Raw genomic sequence first — 17,330 nt, 5'->3', positions numbered from 1 at the left:
AAATAGCTTAAATAACAAATGATTAATAAATTTAAAATAATTTTGTTAATAAATACATTTTTTTATAATTTGGCCCGAAAATTTTGTGGGAGACAGAGGGGGAAGGGGCGTTAATCATGAGCTTCAATCTAGGGTGGCGTAATTAATAATGACAAAAAGTGTTTATTGCCAATATTGGAGTTGCAGAATCATTAATTTCCCTCTCCTTCCCGCAAAAAACTGCTACATTGGTATTGGTATTTTACTTGTAGGTTTACCGAAGTGATGTTTTTTTGTTTTTTTTTATTAACGACCGTAAATTTATTTATAATACAAGTTTGCAATTGTTTTATTGCTTGATTATATTCGTTTTTCTAAGTTTTATCTGCGTTTGAATTTCCTTTTGCGATTGAAGTGTTCTTACTTGTACTTGCTGTGGGACCAGACGCGAACGTCTCACCCGACATCTAGAAGACTCCTTATGGTTGACTCCCACTTGTCAAGATCTTGCGCCAGCTCTTTAGCAAACCAGAGCCAACAGTTCTCCCACTTTCTGCCAAAATTCCGAACTCCTCCAATGGTATCGAGATGGATTTGTCGTTTGACAGTTGCCCACCAATTTTTCAATTGACCGCCCGGGCATCTACGCCAATCTGACAGAAAAGCAGCTAGAAGCACTTGCTTGATGATGCGGTCATTGGGCGTTCTCAGGACATGGCCAAGCCAACGCAGTCTTCTCTGTTTGACAATCGTGGCTGTGGGCTGGATGCTACAGCAGCCGTGACGTACTTCAGCATTTGAGATTCTGTCGGAGTATCGAATCCTCAGGATTTTTCGTAAACAGCGGTGGTCAAAGACTTCCATGGAGATGAAGTGCCCTCAGTGGCCAGGTCTCAACTGCATAGAATAGAACAAACCTAACTTCCGCTTTCTAGACACAATTTTTTTTATTCAAACTGATCTCTCGTTGGTTCCATAAATCGCGGCAAAGTTGAGAGAATAGGGCTTGGGCTTTGTTGATTCTGTTCTGTACGTCAAGGTCACAGCCTCCATTAGAGTCTATTAGCGAGCCAAGATAAGTGAAGCTATCGACTTTTTCCAGTTCCTGTCCGTAAAGCACTAGCTGATAATCCGACTGTATATTTAGGTCGATGACTTTAATTTTGACCGTATTGATCTCCATACCCAGTAGTTAAGAGAAATAAGCTATTTCACTTAGCATTTCTTGGGCAGTTGCTGGATCAGCAGCAAGAGCACCGATGTCATCCGCGTAGGCAAGGTCACACACCCCAATGCCCAATCCCATAATGACACCATCAAAAATCAAGAGTGCTCTTTATAGAACCCAATCTATACAGTAGTTAAACAAAACTGGGGACAATAAGCACCCATGTTTTTCACCGCTATCCACATTGAAGGCCTCAGTTTCTTCACCCAAAACTCTTATAGTCGATTTGCAATGCTCATAGTAGACCTTCAGCAGCTCCGTAAATTCAACCGGCATACCAAAGGTTTTCACGGGTTACATAGTCAAAAGCAGTGACGAAATACAAAGACATGTTAATTATAGGGAGGTTGTAGCCTTCGCACTGTTGTAGAATAAGACGATGGGTGAAGATCCAGTCAGTGCACCCTCTCCCTCTGCGAAATCCACACTGATTTTCACGCGTCCGCTGATCTCTTGCGCTCTCGAACCTTTTGAGCAAAATCATCGCGAATACTTTAGTGAAAACTTTTACATTGAAAAGTGCCTTAGAATTGGTATGCAAAATCTAATATTTATACAACCAGGGGGATCATTTAATGACCTTAAAATAGCAGGAGGATCTGAATCTAAAATCTAGTCCTCTTTTCAACCAATAAACATAACTGAGTTCGTTTTCGTCATCATTCACAGCCCAGTTCCGATATATTGGTAGTGCGCTTTCTTTTTTCACCAATGTCAGTTGATATTACAAAATGATAGACGTCACATCCTCGCCAGCTGAAGTTACTCATTACCTCTAATTATTGTGTATTTTGTCAATACAATTTGACCATATCTATCATGCACGTACAAAAAGAGGGGGGGGGGGATAATCATTTCATGCTGATTAGTTTTGTTTATACAGCGAGTTTACGAGATTTCCTGTCCTTGCAATGTTTTTAAAAAGGGGGAGGGGGGGGGTCGAGGTCTCCTTCCGCACGTCCCTGGAGATAATTATTGTTCCAAGATTTGCCACTCAGCATCATCAATGCTATAACATAAACGCTTATCACTCAGCATCCAAACAGTACTCAACGCTGTGGCTAACCTAGATGCACTGTATATAAATATAAGACAGTATGATCATTCCCTATCTCAACCAGTATAAAAACCCGGACCGAGATGCACGTGCTCCGGAGAACATTTAAACAACTATAAACATAAACAACATTCAATTTTTTCACTAGTAGACAAGTCAGATTTCTCTTGAACGTGAAACTTGGCTTCAACGTTGTAACACTAAATTTTAAAGAATCTAATCTTAAATTAATTTATTACAATATATATATATATATATATATATATATATATATATATATATATATATATATATATATATATAAATCGGAAATCAGTAGTACAATGTTATTATTATATGTTTTTAGGAATTACAAGTAGGTTGCAAAGTCTTGAATTGGTTTCAAAAGCATTTTGAGAAAGTTTCGGCCAAAATACGTGTTCCAGGGTAATTGGATGGCAGTTCAAAAGAGAGTACCATTATTCAGTGACTGACAAATTTACACTGACCCGCAAATGACAGAGTAAATGGGAGGATCTGTTTGTATGCGCCGAGGATGTAGTGCCAAAAATCAATATGCATTGATCTTACTGTCATGTTATTTATATAGTGCCTAGATGTTACACATGTGGCTTTCTGGCTTTGGTCAACCTCCTAATTTAGTCTTTAGAGGTCAATGGATCCAATTTAGTCCTTAAAGTCAATGGATTTACAAAACGAAACCGAACCACAAATAATATTAATTTAATTTGCAATTATTTTTATTTCCGCCAATAAAGAATCCCCAATATTCTCTTTATTTATGTTTTGATCGATAATAATTATTATGATTACTATAATTTTATTACAACAATTACATTTTCTCGTTCGTATTGTAGAAAATGAATGGCATAGTTAGAATACAATTGAGAGAAAGAAAGACACTTGCAATCATAGTAAAAGGCACTCACCTTGTACTTAGCCTTTTCTTCGGGATCAAGTTTATAAAACCCTTCAGATCGAGCACATCCCGTTTTATGAACGCGAGGTTCTTCGCGCCTTCTTTTCTTTGATGGATTATAAGGTATATCTGTCACTAAAGAAAAGAAACTAAATTAAGCTACCTATTAAGCAAGCCTTTCACCTTATACAGTAAGTAGATTTCATTAAAATTCAGACGAATTTTGTACGCAGTTTTGATAAGTCTACCCTGTTTTGTCGAAGGGATAGGGGACAAATTTGAAAATTTTTGTTAGGAGGGGGGAGACAGAGAGTATTGGAAATTCTTTGTTGGGGGCGAAGGAACCTTTTTCTCCCACTCTTTGTATTTGAAATTCTTTTTTTTTTTCAATAAATGGTTTTTCATATTTCGATATTTGTGTCTTTTTAAAGCTTAATCGTCCGACAGACTAGTTTTGCAATAAATTAATTATGAAATGCAATAAACATCCAATATTTTCTCTCGTTTTCAACCCACCTGCCGCTCTGATTAAGTAATGGTTGCAGTACTTTGCCTGATGACATCTGAAATTAACGACATTTTAAAGGAAGGGTATTGATGTGAAACAACTATCCTGTACCTTTGTTCTTCTATTTTATGGACCGTGGCTACTTTAAATCAATTTGCCCCTCACTATGAGTTTAGAAAACTTCGTAAAACAGAAATCATTCAGTCCGTATAAAAACAATGTAATGTTTATTATGTAATATCGAATACTTGGAAATGGCACAAGTATGAATGACATACAAGTGAAGTTTGTACCTCTAAATTGTATACTAATTTAGCGTAAAAAAATGGAAATAAAAACTTAAAAAAAAAAATAGAGAAAGAAAATTTGAAAAATTGACATATTTGAATACTGAAATACTTAACGAGAAAAAAAAAAGAAAAAAATTAAAAGAAAGGAACACTTGAAAAACAGAAATACTTAAAAGCATTTCAGTGATAACTTGATAAACTCTAGGGTTGGCAACCTGTTTAAACATACTGGGAGCCGTTTTTTTTCCTCGTACCTGAGCTGAATATTACTTAATTTTGCCCTCGGTATATTTGAGTTGATCAGGTAATAACTTACTGCTGGATTCTGAACGTAAAATAAAATAGACATTAAAGATTTTTTTTAAGGCACCTTAGCTCTATAATATAATAGCAGTTAGAAAATATATTAGATAATTACATATTAGATTAAATAATTAGATAATTACTGTTACTTGGAAAAAATTATTAAAACAAAATAAATACATTGAATTGAAAACATATAAACAACGGATAAAAGTGAGAAAATTCACGGCCATTTTTCATAATTCATATTTCTATCCATTTTTACGGTGTATTTGTAAATGAAAAGGCAGTGTGGTCCAAAAACAATTTATTCGACCAAGACGAGTACAAAGACCAGCGTTGCCTATTCGAACCTAGCACTTACGAGAAATCTAGGATACTTATAAAATAACTTCGATAACTGAATAATTGTCGAGGGGATATTCATTCTTCATCACCTACTGTAAATATCGGAGCGCTATCTTTCCCGCCACGCTTGGCACACTTATACCAAGCTTGCTATAAATGGTGCGCGGTACCTGGTGTACACGATTTTGAAAGTACGCAACCCTTTGTTGATGGCAATAACTTACCCGAATAATCGACCCAGTGGGTGTCGTTCAGCCAGTAGCCTTGTGAATCAGCAGTCAACATGGCTTCGTATGATCTTTTAAAGTACCGAATATCTTCAGCATCAATACCCTTGGCAATGAAGGCATAGAACGTATTCAATTCTTCCATTACATCCCACTTTTCAAAGCGAATAGCTTCACGTGATCTATAAGGTGCTGTAGATGTCTCAGCTCGCTCTTTAATTTGCTAACACTACCAACTTTAATTTAGCAGTGTGGTATAAAAATAATTTATACGACCATTAGGAGCACGAAAACCAGGGTTGCCTATTAGAGCCCGTATCTAGGATACTTATACTAGGTATAAGTATACTTTGTTATTGGTTATACCAAACTTCGATAACCGAATAATAGTCGAGGGGATACACACTCTTCATCATCTACTGTACATATCAGAGCGCTATCTTTTCCACCACACTTGGCACACTTCTGCCACACTTCCCCATGCCACAAGTAGTGCACGACATCTGATGTACATGATTTTGAAAAGTGTGCAACTCTTTTTTGATAGCAATAACTTACCCGAATGATCGACCCAGTGGGTGTCGTTCAGCCAATACCCTTGTGAATCAGCAGCCAACATGGCTTCGTATGATCTTTTAAAGTACCGAATATCTTCAGCATCAATACCCTTGGCAAGGAAGGCATAGAGCGTATTCATCTCTTCCATTACATCCCGCTTTTCAAAGCGAATAGCTTCACGTGATCTATAAGGTACGGTAGATGTCTCTTGTCGCTCGTATGTCTTCGAGACTGTAATATAACAAAACAGTAAATTCCACCAAAAGCAGAATAGTTGACTAGCATGTAGACATACACAGTAAAATAGTTTACCAAATCAAAAAATTGCCATGCACCTTGAAAAAGAAAAGAAGAAACACAAATCAACAAAAATAAAAAACTCAAAATAAAAACTTACGAAAATTGTGTTATTCAGATCTAGCAGAATAGATTTAATCTGATTCTGTTAACTTTATAAAAACAAAAGAATATACTAACTATTTTTACGAAAGATAATAGTCTAAACCCCCATACGTTGGGTTTGAGCTTTAAAAGAAAAAATAGCTATGCACTTAAAACAGCCAAAATTATTAAAGCTAGGAACGAGAATTGTACCAACAGTCCGGACTAAAAGGGATAAAGGATAAAGCCGCGCACAGGGCATCGAATCGACGTTTGAGTGGCTGGGTGTTTTTTTACAAGGACAAACTTGCTGCGGCGGGGATCGAACCCCAGGCCTCGTATCGCCAAATAGTCTGGACTGTGAACAAATAATTTCGGTTGTCATGATTGGCATGACAATGGCAGCGAAGATTTATGAAAGGCTAATCAGCCTAAAGGCAGATCAAGATTTACAATCAAGATGGGATTTGAACTACGCTTATTGTGCTTTCCATATTTTAAAGAATAAAGTGATATGAGAAATTAGCTTTAAATGTTTTCGTTTCGCAGAAATGTTTACTGATTTTCCAGTCAAATCCAATAACATTCTAAATAGTGCAATTATGACAGATTTTCTGGATTTTCATAAGTTTGAATATCTTAAAGCGGTATTGTAAAAAAAGGTGCTATTTTATTTGCTTTGCGCCCAAAAAAAAAAAAAATCCAAACTTGAAATATTTAAAATTAGTAATAACGCAAGTCTTCTCGCACGGACTTCGATATGGTGAATTTTTATTAAAATTATTTTTCTAGATTTTATTTTTGTTACATTAGTTAGAAGGAAAAGGCCTAATTTTTCGCTGCTCGTCGATATATGATTTTATCTGATTTCTCAGTTTGATACATTTTCTATCAGAAAAAGAGGATTCCCTGTCAAATTTTAATTTGCAATTATTCCATTGCAAATTTAAAGTTTCGCATAAATCACATAAGTTGCGAATATCATACCGTTTCTACGTTTCATTTACAAACATAACACAAAGTTTCGCGATGCTCCCACTCAATAAAGTTGTCTTTGTCATATAGGAATAGGTACACACATCCAAAATTCTATGGCAATTAGGCAATTAGAACTTCAAATTATTAAATCTTATTATTAATTGAATTATTTAAATTATATTATCAAGTTCAGTTTTTAATTTAATTTGATAATAAATAATAATTCAAACTGATTTTCTAATAAAAACAATCAAAAATTTAATTTTAAATTAAATTATTTTTATTGCATTCACAAATAGCATTCAAGAGAGCTTACGTGCAAAAAACCGTATGACTCGGAAAATTTTTTCTATTACTGACTATTCTATTGCATTGATTCGAGGTTACGTGCTTACGTGCAAAAAACCGTATGACTCGGAAAATTTTTTCTATTACTGACTATTCTATTGCACTGATTCGAGGTAGAAGTTAAAGTATTTGGCACACTTAAGAACCATTCACAAAGAAACATTATTAATAAGATTTAACTAGCGTTAATTTGAACCACTCAGAAATTTTCTTATAATTTTTTCAGCCAATCTGAAAATTATCTGAAAAACCTGATTGGCTCAAATTAGCCCTAGGTAAATTTCAATGTGTAAATCTCAGTATGAATGTGCCTTTTGGAATTGATAAAAAAGAGGATACTTAGACCTGTAGCGACGAAACATCACTCGAGTAGATTAAATTTATGAACACTTAAGACTTAGGAGTCAGCATCATACATTGAAAAAAAAATTTGGATAGTTTTAATCGGAAATACAAGAAAATATAGAAGAAATTTAAATAGCCTTTTAATTTTAGGAAGAGCTTCAAAATAAGTCCAAAAATAGGTGATTTGAATGAGGAATATGTGAAACAACAGGAACAAATGCATTAATCTCGGTACTTGGGAAGGGGGAGTGAAATCAATCCCCTCCTGTATATAAGGTTAGACAAGATATTTTCATAGGTGACATATCCTGAAATATATATGCAACTTACCTTTTTTATCCCTAAACTCATCAACTTGCGATATTCGATCAATTTCTTTGAACGCAACCCTACTAACACCCGGCTCTTGTTCAGGGGGCAAACAGTAGGGATGATCCAAGTAAATTGAGCTGGTAGTTGATTTTCCAGATCCAGAATCCGGAGACCCCACAATCTTTTCTTCCCTTGGTATACCCTCAGCCAATGACAGAAGAGCTTCAACAGCGGACTCATCTTTCCCTACCTAAAAATTTTTAAATGATGTTAATGATGTTCCGAACTAGTATATTGAATTATTATAAACTAAGATTTTATTCATAGATAATTAAGCAGAAGAGTAAATACATGGCACTAATTCCCCAAAAAGGCTCGAATCCTGGACAAAAAATACATCATAAAAAAGAGACAAAAGAGGAGCCTTTTTTTAAAGAACCAAACAAGTGCAACCTCCTAGCTGAGTCTTTGGCAGTCTGTCATTCTTCATCTGCAGAACGGATGAAAGAACAGCGCAAACAAACGAAAAGTTTCAAAGAAAATTAGATACTTGATACAATTTATCTGCATTATTTTAGGATTAAAGTTGAAATTTCTCTTAAGCTGATAATTAATCAGAATTTTTTGTTTTCAAAAATCATTTTAATCAAAATCTAGTCTGCCCAAAATAGGCCTAGGTTAACTTGGAAAGATCTTGTAAGGATAATTTGGCCACCGCAGTTAAATTAAAGCGCTAGACCTACAGGTGACATAATTCTAGAAATCTGTTATTCTTTATCCGCAGAAAGTGCCCTAGCCATTTCAACTTTTCTCTCATTATAGACATAGAAAGCGGGATTAAACGACACTTTTCCTACAGTCTACTGTTTGAAGTACGGCCAGTCGATCGGGTACCCAAAACAGTCCGTAGACAATTTCTGTTGAAAACCTAGCAAATTTTCCTCCATTTTTCGGAACGCCCAAGCTTTAGAACTATATACTTGACCACTGTCATCACTGTAGCTTCCAATATTCTAGTCTTGGTTCGCAGACTTGTGCTCCTATTCTTCAAAAGTTTTTTCAACTGTGAAAAAACACCCTGAGCCTTGGCTATTCTTCTTATTCTTCATTCAAAGGAACAAACAAGTGCAACCTTCTAGCTGAGTTAATTGGTGTAATTTAAATTCAATGACTATTAATCAGGGAAAATGTCATGTCGTGAATTATCTAGTGAATGCAGTATCATACCAGTATTTTATTGGTGAAGTTGTAATATTTTCTTTTAATTCTATAACCTTAATTTGCACTTTGGAAAAAATTAAGATCCATCATGATCTGTTAGATGCTCCATACATCTTAGAACTGAATTAACTTGATTATTGAACAATTTTGATTCAAGGGAACATTATTGAAAAAAAAAACTATAAAGTGTACATCCACAGGCCTTTTAGGTAGCTTCCTATTCATGACAGTCTAGCTTTTCAGAAGCCAATCTGGCCAAGTTTATTTTTTTAAGATCTTTTGGTTCTAGTGGCAAAGCATGATTTCATTCTAGATTGATGCGGCGAAACATGGGGTCAAACTTCTTTAAAACAGGGTCCAGGAGGAATTATATTACTTAACTCACAACCTCTATAGAATCAACCGCTATCACCCGCAACCTCTATCGAATTTATAGGAAAAACTATATATTTTGAAAATTTATATTTAAAACGTTTTTCAAATAAATAACAAGAGGGCTTTTCATATTGTTTTTCTTTTTCCACTGTTGCCTACAGTTTTGTATGCTAAAAATAAACCTGCGTTTTAGCCGTAATTAGGTATATATCTATACATGGGATGAATATGTTGGGAGATCTTAAAAACCAACCAAAAAAAAAGAAAAAAGATTGGTTTATATGTAAAAAGATTTTTAATTAATTAGACAAACAGGCTTGCACTGATTGCCAAAAGAAAAAAAATACTAAAGAGAGAAAGAGACACTAGACACCTTAGATCCATTTAAAATCGTCTCTTAGAGGAATTTATCTATTCAGAGCCATCTATTGATTCCTTCCAAAAGATTTTTCGGCAGATGCAAAGACATGAAGACTATGGTAAATAGTCTTCATAAATAAGAACAAAAAGAAAGTTTGCTTAACCGTCTTCCATATAGTCAGGATTTAGAGCAACATGTCTTCTACATTTTCCCAAGATAGAAGAAGTACCTTGTCGAGCAATGCTTCCAAAGTGACAATAGTCTCAAAGAAATTGTCACACAACAGTTCAAATACTGGCAATGACATTTTATGGAGAAATTATTACAAAGCTTGTTCGCAGATATGAAAAATGCGCCAATGGCCAAGATGTTTGTAGAGAAGTAACCCTGATTCTACATTACTTTTGCTAATAAAATCATTTGTTGTTTTATTCACACGTCTTTTCTTCACAGCTAAAAGGAAGCCATATAACAACCGTTTGATAAAGTTTGATTGAAAATGATAACAACAAGTTATATATATATATATATAAAATTACATAACAGAAGAATTACAACCCTTATTTATCCTACAAATTTAATTTCTTGTCATTCAAGTCTACAATAAAAGCTACGAAACAATTCATAGATGTACACAGGACAGTTTTCTTTTTTTTTTGGGGGGGGGGAGGGGGAGTTGAAATGTTGAAACTATATAAATCATGGGATCTCAGAGATCCGAAACAAAGAGCCCTGCAGGGTCATTATTAGAACTAATGAAGACACCCAGGAGAGTGGAAAATGAGGAGTATTTCGCTCTAAATAATTTTAGAAAAGAGCATTAATGATTAAAAACCAGGACGAATGGGGCTAGTAAGTAAATAAAACCCAAGATATTTTTTTCTTCAATTCTATAAGGGTGTCAACCATGAGGTGCTAACTAAAAAAGAAAGCGAAATTGTAGAAATGGACTCATACCGTCTGGACATCTGTAGTTTTGTCCACTGAAATATCAGCAACTTGGACTGGGCGCTCTTTATCCTCTTTTGAACGAGGAGGAGGAGACACCGAGACACGATTTTTTTTAATCGTCTTCTTGTTCGCCGATGTCACAACAGGACTTCTCGTTTCCCCATCAGAGATTGAAACTGCTAATGATTTTTTTTTCATAACTACGTCTAGATCTTCTTCTTCGCTCTCAGTATCAGATAGATATACTAGTAAAAATAAAATCCTCTTTAAGTACAAGCAAATATTAAACAGAAGAAAACATTAAACTTGCAATTTTCAACACTGTTGCGAAAAAACGCTAAGCGTGAGTTCTTTATGGTTTGAACCAACCTCAATTAGCTTCCCTACAATAAACGATACGCGCCAGTAAGAATTTTGTTATACAAAACGAAAGAGTTTAACAACATACCAAGGACACGATATACAACATTGCGATTGACGAATTAGAGATATTTAATAATCCGAAGTAAAATTAAAAAAAAGTTTACAAACATTACAAAAGCAAAAATAGCTCAATAGAGACAGCGGAATAGTGGACTCACCCTTCCCCTCCACCCTTAAGAATAGACTATTTCGACAGACCTTAGTCAGGAAACTGCGTATTCCACACAAAAAACAATCAGGAATCACGTAGATGCAGATTTTAATCCCTACCTATTTATTTATGGCTGTTTGTTTCTAAAATACTAGAAGCATATATAAAACAAAATGTCTGAAACACAAAACAAACATTAATAAATCTCTCAGTTCAGGTACAGCACCATCGATGTCAAGATAATATACTGGAATATCAGTCTTCAATTAGGGCTTATCCCGTCACCTTGTCTTGATTCATTAATTCCTAGTACTTGTGAATAAGGATCAAACGAGTCACCACATTAAAGTCATTGGAGCGTCAGCCTGTTCGATCCTGCTGTACATAGCTGAAACTTGGCCTACACAGCGTCTCTTCAGCGCCGTCTCGATAATCTTCAATCCAAGTGGCATAGGACATTTAAGGGAATCCGATGGACAAACTTTGTCAGCAATGACCGCCTACGAAGTATGACTTCCCAGTCCACTTGTCACTCCAAGTTACTCAGCAGACACTTCGTTGATTCAGACATCTTTTGCGACTGCCTGCCGACACTCCCGCTCAGATTCTTTACGACATTGAAACAATCAGTAGTGGGGGGAAACGTCCAAGAGGAAGACCGAAGTTCTGGTAGAATGACAATCTTGGGAAATTCCTGGACCAGGCTGGAATTTTGCCATCAGGTTCAGGGACCCTTGCTGCTGACCGGCCCTTGTGAAGAAGGTTGACGACACTTCCAGCACCAACCTGGGACGAGGATTAAATTGAAGAAGAAGAGACGAATTGTGAATAAAGCGAAAACACTAGATTAGCCTTTTGACCGTTATTGCTTGAAATAGTTCTATGGGGCCAATTGCCAATTTAATCTTATCGTTACTTAACAGTTTTTGAGACTTAATCACTGCATCCTAATAAAATAATTATCACTTACGTCGAAATTATTTTCAGACTTGTCTAAATTTTGAAACATGTGTAATTTTTGTCACACTATACAAAATATCATTAAATAAATTCAACAAAAACGAAAGTTACGGACTACCAACCGAAAAGAAAGTAAAATAATCAAAGAGGAAGGGATAAAATCAACCAAAGCGAAAGTTACGGACTATTAACCAAAAAGAAAGAGACATATAGAAAAAGATAAAACAACCAAAAAAAGAGAAAGGTACTTGTTAATTAAACGAAACACGCCCAAGAAATGCAGTTAGGTTAATCCTAAAGAAATATAACCTTCATATAAACTTTATTTTATATAATAATATAATTTGAGCTATATATTTGCACATTAGGGGGGGGGGAGTATTTGGACAGCACCCCTAACCTTACCCCCACCCTAATGTGCAAATATATAGCCCAGACTATATAAGTCCACTGCATTTTGTCACCCGTCATTTGTCTTTGTGGCTATAACACTGGTTTTGTCAAATCTTACATCAGCAAACCTCTCGACTGTGTTTCATTTAAGTAACAAGAGAAATAACCGAAAAAAAAGAGAAAATTAAAGAGAAAGAGAATGTAAAAGAAGGAGAAATTCAGTCCAAGGGAAAGTCAGGGATTAAAAGAAAGAAAATCATGCAATTAAAACAAAATATTCTATTGATTGGCTTAAAATTTCACAGAGGAACCAACTAGATGGAGTTTTACTTTCGTCCTTTGTGCTAGATTACGGTTTGAAATTTCAGACAAGAGAACCAATCATGTTATAAAAAACCTTCAGTTGTTTTTAGGAGGAATACATTTTGCATACGTCACCTTGGTCTGTTGTCCAAGATTCATTTTGAAGCTTTGGTCCACAACTGAGCCATGTTTTCTTGGCTAGAACCAAAGGACAAAATAGAGGCTATAAAAGGTCAAAGGCAATAAACAAAGGAGATTGGATAGTTTTTTTTATGTGCATTTCTTTTATTTTTTGTTCCTTGTGTTGAGATTATGGAAGGTGTGATGGCATAGCGTTGAAAATATTTTATTGGGTTATTTTTTCTTTCTTTCTTTGTTTCGCCCCTCTTTCTTCCTAGCCATGGAGCCTCACTGGGGAGACTATGTTGAAGAGTTTTTGTAGCAAACTTATTGATGAATAAACGCTATACACAATACAGCACTTACTATCTTTTGAGCTGCCCTCTAGCAAGTACCAGTGCTAATTCTTCATCTCAAGTTCTTTTCTTTACATTTATTTTCTACAACGAAATCCAAATTCGGTGTATGTGCGCGATGATTTGTTAATTTTTCAAAATATATATCTTAGCTCATAAAAAAAAAGATTCCAGAATGCTAAAAAAAAAAAAAAAGTAAATTGACAAGCAAATAGAATACGAGAATAGTTACTCACCTTTGGACTTAGGCCGCTTTTCAATTTTGTCTTTCGTTCTACTCTTATCTACCCGTTTTCCTACAGCCGCTTTCTCTTTTACCTCTACTTCCTCCTCCTCATCTTTAACCTCACCTTCCTCCTCTTCCGATTCTTCCTCTGATTCTGATTCACTACTGCTCATCTCAACCTCGCTCTCACTTGACGATGAGTATATCCTTTTCTCAGTGACCTGAGATGGCTCTGGCGTAATCGGTTTCGATTTTTCTTCTCCCTTTTCAACATCACTTTCAGGACTACCTTCCCGCTTTTCCTCGTCTGATTCTGGAGGGGTGAGCGGCTTCATCATTTTCTTCTGCAAAATTAAGTCGATAATTCAATATTTCTATAATTTGATACATAAAGTAATGTATCTATTACCGAGATGTGACCAAAACTATCTTATAAGAGAGAACCACCATTCAGTTTTCATCAGTTTTGTGTGTGGGGGGGGGGGGGGTTACTTCTAACATCTACTTGGTGGATATTTTAACACGGTTATTACAAATTTTCAAAATTTCCTTATGGGTACTTTACAATGAAATATAGATCTTAAATCTTTGTGGAGTTCTACTTCTTCTGAAAATCAGCAGTTGGGAGTCTAAAATAGTCTTTTTCGGGCTTCGAAGAAATTTGGTGGCAAATACTTTACTTGTCATTCTCTTTTTCCTCCTTTTCCAATCAAAACTAACAAAATTAAAGCAGGCTTATGTTGAGGGCAGCAGTGTTAAGACTAAGGCAAACTATCTTTAGTTAAAGGTAAAACCATTTTTTTTAGATGACAGTAACAAATACATCAGCTTAAATCAGATCAATGTAATTGATCTAAATTGATAAGATAAAGTAAAGAAAAAAACAAATCAAAAATACTATTTGATTATTTAAAACAATCATCATAGCAAAGACTAGGTGGCGCATCTACATGATAAAAGCTGTACTGAAAAACATCAACAAATTAATATAAAAAAAAACTAATAATTAAGATTTGAATTAAAAAAAACAACAACAACCGTAAAACTATGTGACTCTGCAAACCATATGCAAAACAGTTTTTTAAAGATTATTTAGCCCCCTCCCCTCACTCCCCACAAAAAAATACACTATCTGGTCTTTGCAACGAGGGTGTCAATAATTGTAGGATATGATTTGTCCAAGATGATTGATGACGTGAAGAATTTTTTATTGCGTAGGCTTCCGAATTGTAGACGTACGCCGAAAACAGGAATAATTTATACAGATAGCTAACATGGGGAAACAAGAAAAATAATTATTTTTCGGAGAAGTGATTATTTAGATTTGAGGGCTTTACCGACAGTCTTATAGCCTTAAAACGCATGGAATCAGCTGCATTACTCCTTAAGTACTTCTTGGGAGGTTTCTGAGGAAACTAATGAGAAAAGAAAGTCAAGTTCACCTCTGGTTAAAAACAACAACTACTACTAATATATCTAATACTAATACTAATACGTATAAGGTCTAGTGGTTAGGATCTAGTTGGTCCAGGTTCGATTCTCGGTATGGGTAATTTTCAAAAATCCTATATGGTCTACCATCTAGAGTTACCGAACACTATCATAAAATAAATTAGAAAAACCTAAAATCAAATATAATTACATTCTGTTGCAATTTTTTTCTTTTGTATCGGCCCGAAGATAAAAAGAACCACTTTTGCCAAAAGAGCAGAGGGAAATATATATATACATATGAATGCACTTTTACACAGGCTCTGCATATTAACCTGGTTCTAACGATTATATTATCAATAAAAATAGGTTAAACATCAAAAAAGTGCAATTTTTCAGAAAAATTTCTAGTTGGATTCAAACAAACTTATACATTTCACTGAACTTATAATTAACCTTGTCTTGAACATTTTTTTTCTGTTCTACTATAACTACTCTGCACCTGAAGCTAAACTTTTTTAACAGCAATGTTACGTCAATACTACTTTACACCGCTGTAACGTGGCCTTTGAATCAGAAACAAGAGAGGAGAGTCCTGGCTGCTGAAAACTCGTGCCTCTGCAGAATGTTGAACTAGGAACAGAAAACGACAAACCAAAACATTCGTGAAATGACATGATAACCTCTAGTGACCATCATCATCAGGGTTGACGATGGACATATTTGGAATACTTCGGGCCGGATAAAGGGCGATTGGAACTATTGAGCCCAATGGGGCCCCGCGTTTGAAAGGCCCCACGCTGCCATCAAAATGAACAATTATTTTTCAAAATTGTGAAATATCCTTTACAATTCCAGCAAGCGTTGGTTCTGGAGAGAGATCATTTTCCAGGCTAAAACCAATAAAAAACTATCTGATAGCAACAATGAATCAGGTAAGATTAAATACAGTAATTATGTCGATTGTAATTGAAGACGCAAGGGAATTGGATTTTCAAACAGTTTTAGAAGAATTTGTAGAGCAAAACTTAGACATTTTCAGCAGTTTCATAATATCTAGAGGGCAAAAAAGTAAATTTACGAAAGCTCAAAATGAGGACAAAAAAGGACAAAGGAAGACAAAAACGTAAGTTCAAAACGAACAAACTGGACCATCAAATAAGACAAGATAGATAGAAAAACCTGACAGATGTAAATGCACGGGTGAAAATGACTGTTTTCACCCGTTTGTCCTAGATCATCAAGTGACAAGACCAATCCGAGCAGCTATGAAAAAAATGTCTGAAGCAATGATGAAGGAAAATGAAGAATAAATAAGTGTGTGGTTAGAATTCTTGCGAAAACGACAGTTACAACTAGTCAACAACAAAATTGAAGAACAAAGAAATATGCTGCTAAAAGATGAGTGACAACGAGAATTACAACATCAAAAATGAAAACGAAGAACAAAGAAATATTTGGTTAGAAGATATACGACAGTGAGAACAAAGAAATGTGCAGTTAAAAGATAAGCGGCAGCGAGAATTACAAACAATAGCAGGAATTGGAACTTGTCAATAATGAAAGTCAAGAACAGAGAATTGTAGGGTTCGTAGAAACGCGAAAACGAGTATTAGAACATATAAAAAAATGACGAAAAAACAGTACTGTTAGAAGATAAGCGACAGAGAGAATTAGAATGAGTCAAAAAGGAAAGTGAAGAAGAAAGAAATATTACGTTAGAAGAACAACGCCATTGCAATCTTTGACACCAACAAACTGTGGAGCAAAAACCAATAAAAACCTACAAAGATCCCATAAAGTACGCAAGTGTTAATTATAAGTCCTTGAGACCCTTCAACGTTGTATGCATTCAGTCTGGAGTCCTCCATTTTCCCGCAGACAAAGTAGCCAACTAGGGTGATTTATTTGAAGGCTGCTGCCTGCTTGGTCGAATTGCACTGCTACCTCCACAATTCCGAAATGAATTGGTTTGGCCTGTTGTAGGACATCACTTGCGACATCAAGTAAGAAACTTGAACTCATAGCTCAAACATGAACTCATTTGTAATTTTATTACAAAATCAATTTAGTGGCACATCCATCATAGACCCCCGAAGGTGAATTTGAACCACATTCATAAGGCCAAATGTACTTTTTAAACTCCGATGAAGCTGCTAAAGAGCACCTTGCATATCCTTTAAGTCAGGGGGTTTCTCCTAACCCAATCGATCTCTTGGAAGAAATATTGCAAGACACAAACAACTAAGCTAAAGGTTACAAGAAAATACGACAAGTC

At 35.3% G+C, this 17,330-nt stretch overlaps 1 protein-coding gene across 1 annotated transcript in view; it reads right to left on the bottom strand.

Annotated features, from left to right (window-relative positions):
• Positions 1 to 17,330, bottom strand: part of Set1 (SET domain containing 1) — a 104,111-nt gene that overhangs the window by 7,454 nt on the left and 79,327 nt on the right. The window contains exons 11-15 of the mRNA XM_089095482.1: positions 13,632 to 13,965; positions 10,696 to 10,934; positions 7,800 to 8,031; positions 5,418 to 5,648; positions 3,194 to 3,318 (exon numbers count right to left, since the gene is read on the bottom strand). Of these exons, the coding sequence (XP_088951608.1) occupies positions 3,194 to 3,318; positions 5,418 to 5,648; positions 7,800 to 8,031; positions 10,696 to 10,934; positions 13,632 to 13,965 (1,161 nt within the window). The remainder of the gene's footprint in view (positions 1 to 3,193; positions 3,319 to 5,417; positions 5,649 to 7,799; positions 8,032 to 10,695; positions 10,935 to 13,631; positions 13,966 to 17,330) is intronic.

The sequence above is a fragment of the Artemia sp. Qi Xiang Cuo genome, chromosome 10 (genome assembly GCF_049724085.1).
Source record: "Artemia sp. Qi Xiang Cuo chromosome 10, ASM4972408v1, whole genome shotgun sequence".
Lineage (NCBI taxonomy): Eukaryota > Metazoa > Arthropoda > Branchiopoda > Anostraca > Artemiidae > Artemia > Artemia sp. Qi Xiang Cuo.
The sequence above is the reverse complement of the archived record's forward strand: the minus strand, read 5'-3'. Positions and strand labels throughout refer to the sequence as shown.